At 42.2% G+C, this 14,139-nt stretch overlaps 1 protein-coding gene across 1 annotated transcript; it reads left to right on the forward strand.

The window, feature by feature from the left end:
• Positions 1–9,105: 9,105 nt before the first annotated feature.
• LOC135469377 (patched domain-containing protein 3-like) lies at positions 9,106–13,438 on the forward strand. The gene is given in 7 exon segments (XM_064748008.1): positions 9,106–9,349; positions 9,688–10,059; positions 10,062–10,106; positions 10,531–10,544; positions 10,546–10,636; positions 10,639–10,731; positions 10,916–13,438. Coding segments are annotated over 7 exon segments (2,631 nt in total). The 3' UTR covers positions 12,688–13,438.
• Positions 13,439–14,139: the final 701 nt, after the last annotated feature.

The following is a 14,139-nucleotide window of genomic DNA, read 5'->3' on the forward strand; positions in this document are numbered from 1 at the left end:
CCGTAATCCACCTTTTGAGTAGTCCTTTATGATAATGGATCTCTGTATCCTATCTAGACCATCATTCCATATGAATTTATAAAGTAATACATTTATTTCTTTCATAGTACTATCTGGTGGGTTTGGGAGGGAAAGGAACAAATGAATTAGTTTCGATAGAGCTGGAGATTTTATAACTGTTATTTTCCCTTGCACTGGTAAGGTTCTAATTTTCCATATTTGAAGATCAGTTTTCAGTTCCTCTATTCTAGCCAAATAATTTATTTTCCATATGTTATTAAATTCCACCGTTGAGAAATTTATACCCAATATGTTAAGTTTTTCCACCCAGTCTAATTTCACTTGCTCACATAGTTTTACATTGGATCCGGATAGAGAACATATCCATGCTGCCTTTGTTTTTTCTATATTGATTTTTAATCCTGGATATTTGTAAAATATATCTAAACACGATAGTGCTTCTGAGAGAGACTTTTCGGACCCATCTAAGATTAACTGTGTCTCATCAGCATATTGGCTTGTTTTATGTTCTGTTTCGTTTATATTTATTCCCTTTATAACTGGGTTATTTTGTATCATTGAACCTAAAATTTCAGCACATAACAGAAAAATATACGGAGAAATTGGATCTCCTTGTCTACATCCTCTGCTAATATTAAACAGAGGTGATATAATGCCGTTTTGGACGATACACGTAGAAATATCAGTTTGAAACAATTTTATCCAGGATCTTATATCTTGTCCAAAATTAAAGGTTTCCAGTATTTCTTCTATGAATTCCCAACAGATAGAGTCGAAGTCCTTTTCAAAATCTATTGACAGCAGTAACCCGGGTATTTGTCTCTCCTTTGTTTCAAACATTATGTCGTAAATTAGACGTACATTCTCTGCAATGCATCTTCCGGAAATAAAACCCTTCTGATCTTCATTTATAATGTTATTAAGAAAGTTTTTAGCCGATTTGCAATACAAGCACTGTAGAGTTTGTAATTTACATTTTAATAAGGTGATGGGTCTCCAGTTTTTGAAAACATTTCTAGGTTTATTTGGTTTTGGTAAACATGTTATAATCCCTTGCTTTTGAGATCGTGACAATTCGCCTTGTAAAAAACTTCCATTTCCTGCCCTTAAAACAAAATATCCTACATCTTTCCAGAACATCTTATAGAATTCTACATTGAAACCGTCTATTGCTGGAGTTTTATCATTTTTCATATTTCTCAAACAGTTTGTTAACTTCTCCAAAGTCAATAACCCCTCTAATTTAACTGCATCACCACCTAAGAGTCTATCTAGTTTTATGTCCTGAAGACGTCCCCTAAGGTTTTTTTCTTCTCTTACCGTTTTTGTATACAGTTTAGGATAATAATTTATCTGTGCCTCCAGAATATCTGCCGTTTGGTATATTTTTTTCCCATCGTCAAGTGTTAGTTTTGAGATAAGTTTGTTTGTATAATTCGTTTTTTTCCATAGCTAAAAAGTATTTTGTCGGTTTTTCTCCTGGTTCGATCTTTCTTGCTTTTGACCTAATAAGCAATCCATCTATTTTTCTCTCAGCTTTTGATATTCTATTTTAAAGTTATTGAGTTCATCTAGCTTCGAATCTGTTACATTGATAAGCTTTGTTTGAATTTCCCTATCTATTTCTTCAATTTTCCAGTTGTGTTTCTCTTATCCTTTCTTCTTTCCGTTTTCTTGATGAATATTTAATTGTTTCTCCTCTTATTTTCATTAGCAATACTTCTAAAAATAATTGATCACTGATGCAAAGCTGTATTCGATCTTTAAGAATATTTTTTAAATTGTCTCTGTTGTATATTATAGGACTATATTTATCTAATGTTTCATCAATAATATTTTTGACTAAGTCAATATATGCTGAGTCTTTTAACATTGAACAGTTTAATTTCTGTGAGCTATGTTGGTGTGGTGTGTAATGTATCTTCTTTGGCCTCTGTGAGCTATGTTGGTGTGGTGTGTAAACTATCTCATTCGGCGCCCGTAAGTTATGCTGGTGTGTTTTGTAGACCATATCATTTTGCCTATTTGAGTTATGCTAATGTGGTGTGTAAACTATCTCATTCAGCGACTTTGAGTTATGTTCGTGTGATGTGTAACCTACCTCATTTGGCGGCTGTGAGGTGTCCTAGTTTGGTATGTAAGCTATCTCAGTTGGCCTCTAGGAGTAATGCTGGTGTGGTGTATAAACTAGCTCATTTGGCCTCTACAAGTAATGTTGGTCTAGTGTATAAACTATCCCATTTGCCTGCTGTGAGTTATGCTAGTGTTGTGTGTAAACTCTCTCATTTGGCGGCTGTGAGTTTTGCGGGTGTGATGTATAAAGTAGACTATCTCATTTGGCGAATGTGAGTTATGCTGGTGTGGTGTGTAAACTATTTGTGTGAGTGATGCTCGTGAGGTGTGTAAACTAGATCAGTCGACGACTGTGAGTTATGCTGATTTGGTGTGTACATTATCTCATTTGGCGGCTGTGAGTTCTGTTGGTGTGTCAACTATCTCATTCGGCGGCTGTGAGTCATTGTGGAGTGTCAACTATCTCATTCAACTGATGAGAGTTACGCTGGTGCGGTGTGCAAACTATCTCATCCAACGGCTGTGAGTCATGCTGATGTATTAACTATGTCAATCGACGGCTGTGAGTCATGTTGGTGATGCTGATGTGGTGTGTAAACTATCTTATTTGGCGGCTGTAAGTTATGCTGGTGTGTCAACTATCTCATTAGGGCGACTGTAAGATCATGGTGTCGTGTGTCAACTGTCTCATTCGGCGGCTGTGAGTTATACCGGTGTAGTGTCTAGACTTTCGCATTTGGCGGCTGTGAGTGATGCTGGTGTGGCGTATGAGAGTGGTGGAATGTGCAAACTATTTCATTTGGCCGGTGTAAATTATGCAGTGTGGTGTGTAAACTATCTTATTTGGCGTCTGTCAGTTATGCTGGTGTGGTGTGTATACTGGCTCATTCGGCCTTTGTGAGTGTTTTGATGGGTTGTACAAACTATTTCATTTGGTGTCTGTGAGATTTGCGGTGTGGTGTGTAAACTATCTCATTCGGTGGCTGAGAGCTATTCTGGTCTGGTGTGTCGACTCTCTTATTCAGCGGCTGTGAGTTATACCGCTGTAGTGTGTAGACTTTCACATTTGACGGCTGTGAGGCATGCTGGTGTGGTATGGTGTGTAAACTGTCTCCTTTGACGTCTGTAAATCATGCTGGTGTGTCAACTTATCTGTGAGTTATGCTAGTGTCGTGTGTCAACCGTCGCATTTGACGGCTGTGAGTGATGCTGGTGTGGCGTATGAACTATATCCTTCCGCGGCTGTGAGTTAGGCTGTTGTAGTGTGAAAACTATCTCATTTGGAGGTTGTAAGTTATGCTGATTTGGTGTGTAAACTATCTCATTTGGCTGCTCTAAGTGATGCTGTTGTGGTGTATAAACTAGATCATTTGACTGCTGTGTGTTATGCTGGTGAGGTGTGCAGACTGTCTCATTCGGCGGGTGTGAGTTGTGCTGACGGGTGTGTAAACTATCTCATTTGGCGGCTGTGAATTATGTGGTGTGGTGTACAAACTATCTCATTTGGCCGCTGTGAGTTATGTGGTGGGGTGTGCAAACTCTCATTTGGCGGCTGTGAATTATGTGGTGTGGTGTACAAACTATCTCATTTGGCCGCTGTGAGTTATGCGGTGGGCTGTGCAAACTCTCATTTGGCGACTGTAAATTATGCGGTGTGGTGTGTAAATTATCTTATTTGGCGTCTTTGAGCTACGCTGGTGTAGTGTGTAACTTGCTCTTTTGGCGTCTTTGAGTTACACTGCTGTAGTGTGTAACTTGATCATTTGGCGTCTTTGAGTTACGCTGGTGTAGTGTGTAACTTGCTCATTTGGCTACTGTGAGTTACGCTGGTGTAGTGTGTAACTTGCTCACTTGGCGTCTTTGAGTTACGCTGGGGTGGTGTGTAACTTGCTCATTTGGCTACTGTGAGTTACGCTGGTGTAGTGTGTAACTTGCTTATTTGGCGTCTTTGAGTTACGCTCGTGTAGTGTGTAACTTGCTCATTTGGCGTCTTTGAAATACGCTGGTGTAGTGGGTAACTTGCTCTTTAGGCGTCTTTGAGTTACGCTGGTGTAGTGTGTAACTTGCTCATTTGGCTACTGTGAGTTATGCTGGTGTAGTGTGTAACTTGCTCATTTGGCGTCTTTGAGTTATGCTGGTGTGGTGTGTAACTTTCTCATTTGGCGACTTTGAGTTACGCTGGTGTGGTGTGTAACTTGCTCATTTGGCTACTGTGAGTTACGCTGGTGAACTGTGTAACTTGCTTATTTGGCGTCTTTGAGTTATGCTGGTGTGGTATGTAACTGCCTCATTTGGCGTCTTTGAGTTACGCTGGTGTAGTGTGTAACTTGCTCATTTGGCGACTGTGAGATACGCTGGTGTAGTGTGTAACTTGCTCATTTGGCGTCTTTGAGTTACGCTGGTGTAGTGTCTAACTTGCTCATTTGGCTACTGTGAGTTACGCTGGTGTGGTGTGTAACTTGCTCATTTGGCTACTGTGGGTTATGTTGGTGTTGTGTGTAACTTGCTCATTTGGCTATTGTGAGTTATGCTGGTGTGGTGTGTAACTTCCTCATTTGGCGTCTTTGAGTTACGCTGGTGTGGTGTGTAACTTTCTCATTTGGCTACTGTGAGTTACGCTGGTGTAGTGTGTAACTTGCTCATTTCGCTATTGTGAGTTACGCTGGTGTGGTGTGTAACTTTCTTATTTGGCGTCTTTGTGTTACGCTGGTGTGGTGTGTAACTTGCTCATTTGGTTACTGTGAATTACGCTGGTGTAGTGTGCAACTTGCTCATTTGGCTACTGTGAGTTACGCTGGTGTGGTATGTAACTTTCTCATTTGCCTACTGTGAGTTACGCTGGTGTAGTGTGTAACTTGCTCATTTGGCTACTGTGAGTTACGCTGGTGTGGTGTGTAACTTGTTCATTTGGCTACTGTAAGTTACGCTGGTGTAGTGTGTAACTTGCTCTTTTGGCGTCTTTGAGTTACGCTGGTGTAGTGTGTAACTTGCTCTTTTGGTGTCTTTGAGTTACGCTGGTGTAGTGTATAACTTGCTTATTTGGCGTCTTTGAGTTACGCTGGTGTAGTGGGTAACTTGCTCATTTGGCGTCTTTAAGTTACGCTTGGTGTAGTGTGTAACTTGCTCATTTGGCGTCTTTGAGTTACGCTGGTGTGGTGTGTAACTTGCTCATTTGGCGTCTTTGAGTTGCGCTGCTGTAGTGTGTATCTTGCTCATTTGGCGTCTTTGAGTTACGCTTGGGTAGTGTGTAGCTTGCTCATTTGGCTACTGTGAGATATGCTGGTGTAGTGTGTAGCTTGCTCATTTGGCTACTGTGAGTTAAGCTGGTGTGGCATGTAACTTGCTCATTTGGCTACTGTGAGTTACGCTGGTGTAGTGTGTAACTTCCTCTTTAGGCTACTGTGAGTTACGCTGGTGTAGTGTGTAACTTGTTCATTCGGCGTCTTTGAGTTACGCTGGTGTAGTGTGTAACTTGCTCTTTTGGCCTCTTTGAGTTACGCTGGTGTAGTGTGTAACTTGCTCAATTGGCGTCTTTGAGTTACGCTGGTGTGGTGTGTAACTTGCTGAGTTGGCGTCTTTGAGTTACGCTGGTGTAGTGTGTAACTTACTCATTTGGCTACTGTGAGTTATGCTGGTGTAGTGTGTAGCTTGCTCATTTGGCGTCTTTGAGTTATGCTGGTGTGGTGTGTAACTTTCTCTTTTGGCGTCTTTGAGTTACGCTTGTGTAGTGTATAACTTCCTTATTTGGCGTCTTTGAGTTACGCTGGTGTAGTGTGTAACTTGCTCATTTGGCGTCTTTGAGTTACGCTGGTGTAGTGTGTAACTTGCTTATTTGGCGTCTTTGAGTTACGCTGGTGTAGTGTGTAACTTGCTCATTTGGCGTCTTTGAGTTACGCTGGTGTAGTGTGTAACTTGCTCAATTGGCGTCTTTGAGTTACGCTGGTGTAGTGTGTAACTTGCTGATTTGGCGTCTTTGAGTTACGCTGGTGTAGTGTGTAACTTGCTCATTTGGCGTCTTTGAGTTACGCTGGTGTAGTGTGTAACTTACTCATTTGGCTACTGTGAGTTATGCTGCTGTAGTGTGTAGCTTGCTCATTTGGCGTCTTTGAGTTACGCTGGTGTAGTGTGTAACTTGCTCATTTGGCTACTGTGAGTTATGCTGGTGTAGTGTGTAGCTTGCTCATTTGGCTACTGTGAGTTGCGCTGGTGTAGTGTGTAACTTGCTCACTTGGCGTCTTTGAGTTACGCTGGTGTGGTGTGTGACTTGCTCATTTGGCTACAGTGATTTACGCTGGTGTAGTGTGTAACTTGCTCTTTAGGCTATTGTGAGTTATGCTGGTGTGGTGTGTAACTTGCTCATTTGGCGTCTTTGAGTTGCGCTGGTGTAGTGTGTAACTTGCTCACTTGGCGTCTTTGAGTTACGCTGGTGTAGTGTGTAACTTACTCATTTGGCTACTGTGAGTTATGCTGCTGTAGTGTGTAGCTTGCTCATTTGGCGTCTTTGAGTTACGCTGGTGTGGTGTGTAACTTGCTCATTTGGCTACTGTAAGTTATGCTGGTGTAGTGTGTAACTTGCTCATTTGGCTACTGTGAGTTGCGCTGGTGTAGTGTGTTACTTGCTCACTTGGCGTCTTTGAGTTACGCTGGTGTAGTGTGTAACTTGCTCATTTGGCTATTGTGAGTTAAGCTGGTGTGGTGTGTAACTCGCTCATTTGGCGTCTTTGAGTTACGCTGGTGTGGTGTGTAACTTGCTCATTTGGTTACTGTGAGTTACGCTGGTCTGGTGTGTAACTTGCTCATTTGGCTACTGTGAGTTTTGCTGGTGTAGTGTGCAGCTTGCTCATTTGGCTACTCTGAGTTACGCTGGTGTAGTGTGCAACTTTCTCATTTGGCTACTGTGAGTTACGCTGGTGTAGTGTGTAACTTGCTCATTTGGCGTCTTTGAGTTACGCTGGTGTAGTGTGTAACTTGCTCTTTTGGCGTCTTTGAGTTACGCTGGTGTAGTGTGTAACTTGCTCAATTGGCGTCTTTGAGTGACGCTGGTGTGGTGTGTAACTTGCTCATTTGGCTACTGTGAGTTACGCTGGTGTAGTGTGTAACTTGCTCATTTGGCGTCATTGAGTTACGCTGGTGTGGAGTGTGTAGCTTGCTCATTTGGCTACTGTGAGTTATGCTGTTTTTGTGTAACTTGCTCATTTGGCTACTGTGAGTTGCGCTGGTGTGGCATGTAACTTGCTCATTTGGCTACAGTGAGTTACGCTGGTGTGGTGTGTAACTTGCTCATTTGGCTACTGTGAGTTATGTGGTGTTGTGTGTAACTTGCTCATTTGGCTATTGTGAGTTACGCTGGTGTGGTGTGTAACTTCCTCATTTGGCGTCTTTGAGTTACGCTGGTGTGGTGTGTAACTTTCTCATTTGGCTACTGTGAGTTACGCTGGTGTAGTGTGTAACTTGCTCATTTCGCTACTGTGAGTTATGCTGGTGTGGTGTGTAACTTTCTTATTTGGCGTCTTTGTGTTACGCTGGTGTGGTGTGTACCTTGCTCATTTGGTTACTGTGAGTTACGCTGGTGTAGTGTGCAACTTGCTCATTTGGCTACTGTGAGTTATGCTGGTGTGGTGTGTAACTTTCTTATTTGGCGTCTTTGTGTTACGCTGGTGTGGTGTGTAACTTGCTCATTTGGTTACTGTGAGTTACGCTGGTGTAGTGTGCAACTTGCTCATTTGGCTACTGTGAGTTACGCTGGTGTGGTATGTAACTTGCTCATTTGCCTACTGTGAGTTACGCTGGTGTAGTGTGTAACTTGCTCATTTGGCTACTGTGAGTTACGCTGGTGTAGTGTGTAACTTGCTCATTTGGCTACTGTGAGTTACGCTGGTGTAGTTTGTAACTTGCTCTTTTGGCGTCTTTGAGTTACGCTGGTGTAGTGTGTAACTTGCTCTTTTGGCGTCTTTGAGTTACGCTGGTGTAGTGTATAACTTGCTTATTTTGCGTCTTTGAGTTACGCTGGTGTAGTGTGTAACTTGCTCATTTGGCGTCTTTAAGTTACGCTGGTGTAGTGTGTAACTTGCTCATTTGGCTACTGTGAGTTTTGCTGGTGTAGTGTGTAGCTTGCTCATTTGGCATCTTTGAGTTACGCTGGTGTAGTGTGTAACTTGCTCATTTGGCTACTGTGAGTTATGCTGGTGTAGTGTGTAACTTGCTCATTAGGCTACTGTGAGTTACGCTGGTGTAGTGTGTAACTTGCTCAATTGGCGTCTTTGAGTTACGCTGGTGTGGTGTGTGACTTGCTCATTTGGCTACTGTGAGTTATGCTGGTGTGTTGTGTAACTTGCTCATTTGGCTACTGTGAGTTATGCTGGTGTGGTGTGTATACTGGCTCATTCGGCCTCTGTGAGTTATGCTGGTGTGGTGTGTATACTGGCTCATTCGGCCTCTGTGAGTTATGCTGGTGTAGTGTGTATACTGGCTCATTCGGCCTGTGTGAGTTGTACTGATGGGGTGTGCAAATTATCTCATTTGGTGTCTGTGAGTTTTGCGGTGTGGTGTGTAAACTATCTCATTTGGTGGCTGTGAATTTTGTTGGTGTGGTGTGTAAACTATTTTATATGGCTGCTTTGAGTTATGCCGGTGTGGTGGATAAGCTAGGTCTTTTAGCAGCTGTAAGGAGCTGTCTTATGTTTGTAATATCGACCTGATAAACTAATTCACGTTTTAGAGCTTTACATCTCTCCGTGAGAGTTTTACACCCCTTTGTGCAAACTCCGTCGTAACTTTATGGGTTTACGTAATGTGGCATTATAACACTGTGTGAGATCGCAGAGCACCATTGATTTTAGTCGACTTAAACCAAAGATCTGGAACCTGCATGTAGTACATGACGGTTTGTCCTCGGAAAGTCTCTTACGGCGTCAATTTCTATTGTGTTACAGACCAAAGGTTATAGCGGCTGAATACTGTAGCAATCCATTTATACTAAAGACAGAGGAACACTGAGCAGGCAATAATAAAATGGGGTGTTGCTCAGGCGTGAATTTATTTATCACAGCGTGTGAGAATGTTTTCTCAAAGTATGGGAGATATGTTGGGACATACCCATGGTGGTTCATTATTGGCAGTGTTCTTGTGAACGGTGGCTTGGGAGTGCTTCTCCTGGGCATCCAGTCCGTGAATGACGTGGAGAAGGTGTACGTGCCCACCGGGAACCAGGCGGCCAAAGACAGGCACGCCGCCAGGACCATGTTTCCTGACAAAAGTGGGACTTCCTCTACCCACAACACGTCACAGATGACGGTAAATTCGGGGAGGTCATCTTCACGTCTGCTGTCGGCTCTAACATCTGACAGGCCCTGTCATAACAGAAATGGCGGAAATCAGCCGGAAGATCAAAACCTTCTCTTTTACTGACTCAAACGATAGCCGAGTGGATTTTGAGACTGCATGTGCTCGTTTGCTGGGAAACTGTGTCGTTTCCGGCGAGTTTATTCCTCAAAAAGGAATTCCTGTCTGATCTAAATAACAATAAAGTCTCCTATCCTGATTACAACAATGGCGTACAGAATGTGGATCTGTCGTTATACCTGTCTGGAGTAGGTCACAACAATGGTACACTGTACGCAGCAAACTATTTAAAGCTCAAGTACAATTTACGCCAGGACACCCCACAAAACACTATTCTCTCTGGCAATGGGAGGAAGAGTTCCTCAGTCAAAATGTCGGCCTATGACCACAAATACAACGCTACAGATTTAGCTTATGCAGTGTCCGACTCATTAAACGTCGAACTGACCGAAAACTCGGGAGGTGACATCATGTGGTTCAGTTTGACCTTTACTCTGATGATCACCTACGCCAGCATCGTCACTTCCGGTGGAAACTGTGTGTCAACCAAAGGCTTCCTGTCGACAGCCGGTGTTCTGGCGGCCGGACTGGGAATCCTGGCGGGATTTGGGGTCGCCAGTAGGATCCTGCCTTCTCAAACATAGTAGGAATCATGCCCTTTCTGGTTATAGGTAAGGCAATTGTACATTGCTTGAACATGGGTATTGAAAAAATTAAATGGCGGGAGATAGAACAAAACAATAAGATATGCGTACTTTTTTGGCAAATGTTACGATATTCTCAGTCATTTAAATCATTTTCGGATTTTTTTGCCCTTAAAAATTGAAGAAAGAATTAAAACATTGTTTTTGTGTTGTTCTTGATAACAAAAACGTGCTGTAATATTCTTGTGGACTCATTTTTAATTACGTTTGGACTTTTTGAAGTCAAAATGATATCAAAAGAATGGTGAGTGCTGAAATGTAACCATTGCTATAAAACAGTAAAAGTAGTTGTCATTTACCTGGTAGATTATATGATACCACATACACACTATGGAATCCTTACCTTTTCTTTTCCTGGGTCTAGCTGAGCTTGTTCGTGTTTCACTTTCAGGGGTTGGTGTTGATGGACGCATTCATCTTAATGTCGGGCTGGTCAGAAAACCGGGAAGCCATAAACATCCCTGATAGAGTGGCGGCCACCATGAGGACCAGTGGCATGTCATCACGCTGACCTCTCTCACAGACCTGGTGGCCTTTCTGATCGGAATGACCAGCTCCTTCTACTCAGTGAGGATATTCTGCTTGTATACAGGTAAGGGTGAATACAGTTTTGATCTGTTTTAGGAATCATTTTGACATGTTTCATGTATAATGTGAAGGTAAAGGTTGTAGAGAGATAAACGCTCTTCAACACATTTCATATCTAATTGCGTTTGTTTTTTCAGAGAAAAAATGTGTTTTTGTATTTTTCTGATTAAATTCTGCTTTTTCCACAGCTTTGACTATCCTGTTCTGTTACCTGAACCAAATCACGCTGTTTGCCGGATGCTTGGCTGTACACGGACGTAGAGTGGAACAAAACCGGCACTGTGCCACGTGTATGGTGGTGAAGTCGGCAGATGAGATCAGGAACAGCACGCAAACAGAGATTAGAGAGGACTCTCCAGGAGGATCAACGATAGCTTACCCATCAAAGGAAAATGCGACCTACAGAAAACACACCAACAAAGCCAGCCTTCACCAGTCAGCTCCTGAGAGACACAATGCCATTCCAGTGACATCAAGAATTAAAAGTTCATCTGCCAGCTTGTGCTTACAGCTATGTTTCTGTTCCGGTCAACCGTCTCAGAAACTGGGCGACGATGGTAACTGCTTTGAGTGGGCGCCGCGTAAACGTCTTCCTACCCTTGTCCTGTCTCTACCTGCCAAGATCTTGATTGTTCCCATGTTCTTAGGTTATCTCGCAATGTCTATCTACGGGGTTATCTATTTACGACAGGGCCTCGAACTGAAGAACCTTATAGCTCCGTCTTCGTATTTCTATGAATATACTAACTGGAACACGGATCACTATCAGCAACGTTTCTTGGTTACGTTTTTTGTCAGTCAGTCGCTGGCTTACAATGACGACACAAATATAAACACACTGGAAAACCTTTTTGAGGAGGTGAAGGCTGACAGCACCATACAAGACAACTTCCAGATCTCCTGGATGACCACTTACCAAAACTCCACTTTTTATGACCCATCCACCAAAGAGAATTTCTCAGGCGGACTGAAAAAGTTTCTTCTGCATTATCCCTTGTTTGAGAACGATATTAGATTTGGGGACAATTCGTCCGAGATCACGGGCTCACGGTTTCATTTTCAGACAGTTGATCTCCCAGATTCTTCACAGCAAGGACAGTTCATGATAAGGATGAGAGACATTGCTTCTACATCCGGTATCTCGGTTTTCGTGTACTCACCGCCATTCCTCTACTTCGAGCAGTATATTGCTATCTTGCCCAACACGTTACAGACTGTAGGAGTGGCTGTGGCGGCCATGTTCGTCCTCTCAGTGATCTTTATTCCCCACCCCCTCATGTTTGTGTCTATTACAGTGTCTATGGTGTCTACACTGACGGGGATACTAGGGTTCCTGTACTGGTGGGATCTCACCCTCAGCTCTATCACAATGCTTCATCTCGTCACCGCCACGGGCTTCTCCGTGGATTACTCCGCTCATATCTGTCATGCCGTGATGCAGAATGGGAAACTGGGCACCAGCAGACAAGATGTGGTGTCCAGGGCACTGGCTGTCACAGGAGGGCCAATACTGAACGGTGCACTCTCTTCATTTATTGGTATTTTGTTTCTGGCGCCCTCAGAATCCTATATTTTCAGTTCGTTTTTCAAGGTAATGTTACTGGTGTTGTTGTTTGGAATAGTCCATTCTATTCTGTTCTTACCGGTGTTTTTCTCCCTCTTCGGACCAGCAGAAAACTTAGTAAGAAGAAATGATCGCGATCGAATTGAGAACAAATCGTCAAACCATGAGCTTCCCATTGAAATATCACCCGTCGACGGTGCTGAGGACCAATTTGCCCTGCCATGGAACAGTCATCATCGCTACAAAAGTTATTCTGGATATAATTTGCAAAATACCAATCAAATTGTACCAGGGAGTAGCGAAGAAGCTAGGCGCACTTTGTCTAGCGATGAGATCTGGTACACTCCAGGAGGGACCGATAAAAACGAAGTACAAATAAAACAATATAATATATAGTAGCATGCATAATATTATCGCCATTTACAGAAACTGTTTTTAATGAAGAATATAGTACCTTGATTTAGTGAACCAAATACCTTTATCAAAAGTGGAAATGTAAATCGTAGATCGGTGTATTTAATTAGAAATGCAAAATTTTATTAAGGGTTTTTAATTTTATGTTCCTGTAAAATTAGAATGCATGTTAAGTGCTGAAATAAATCATCTTTATCAGAGTTTCTGTAATAGAATACTCACTCAAAGGCAACAGGAAAACATGAATTTAGTGTGTTCAAATGTTTATTAAAATATTCAAGTGTGTGGTATTCAAATATTAACGTCGATTTTGCAGAGGACTCTGTTCATATCGGATTACTTGGGCATCATTTGATTATGTCCACTACGTATGTGGGTGTCTTTATTGTGACATTTATTTAGTAACTACCAGATACAGAGACATTTTGACACAATTTTGACACAAAGGTATTCTCACAATGGCAGAACTGTCATAAAGCACATCGCTACTTGACATGAGATCGAGGCTGCTTCTACTGAATCTCAATACAACTTATGTCAGAAGTACAGATTTCTGTTTTAAATTAAATTGAGCACTATCGGAAAGGCCACTAAAATGGCACCGCTACATTGGCTTCTGTGTTTTTTTTATGATATTCATGGGCAAAATAAATACATGCAAGTGTTTAACTCGTGAAGTAGTCTTGTATAGACCATATCCGAAGTGACCCTTGAGGTCAATAACTTTCATCTTTCCCCGAAAAACGGAGCTTTATTGTGGGAATAGATCATTTCTATTTGCATGACCGTTGCGCAGAGAAGAACGGAGAAGAGAGAAGAACGAAACCGCGAGGACAGTTTGAGATTTGGCATCTGATTCCTCATGACATTTGAAGGTTAAATGTGTGCGTAGATACCAATCCAATCATCATCTAACTCGATACATAGTTACATTACACGTTACTCGTTAGCTTTTAGCGACATATGTTTGCTACACATAGAAATGTGATGTGCTCCTAATTTTGCACTAAGTTTTCCACAACATCTGCAATATACGCTGGTGATTACTTTTGGAAATATGTAAGTCAATCCGTCAGTCTCTTCAGTCAGATGACAATTGTTTTACCCAAATATTCTTCTCTATCCACTTGAGAAGGATGCAGTTTGGAGTCTCTAACACCTGTGCATTTTTATATGGTCCGACTTTACTTAGTGTCCTGAAACAGCCTCATTCCTCCATCTCTATTTAAGCTAGTTTTAGTACATTTTATGCAGATTATGTCATGATGAGATAAACTTGAAAAATACAACCCCTACTCGAGCTCTACTTCCTAGATAATCCTGTGAACAGCTGATGGCGAAATGGACTTCATATTGAAGGACTCATCAATGCTTCAACCACTCCGCTCCTAGATTCCACTGAACTACATGGCAAACAGGTGGCCGTGAAATGAG

This window comes from Liolophura sinensis, chromosome 6, assembly GCF_032854445.1.
Source record: "Liolophura sinensis isolate JHLJ2023 chromosome 6, CUHK_Ljap_v2, whole genome shotgun sequence".
Taxonomy (NCBI): Eukaryota; Metazoa; Mollusca; class Polyplacophora; order Chitonida; family Chitonidae; genus Liolophura; species Liolophura sinensis.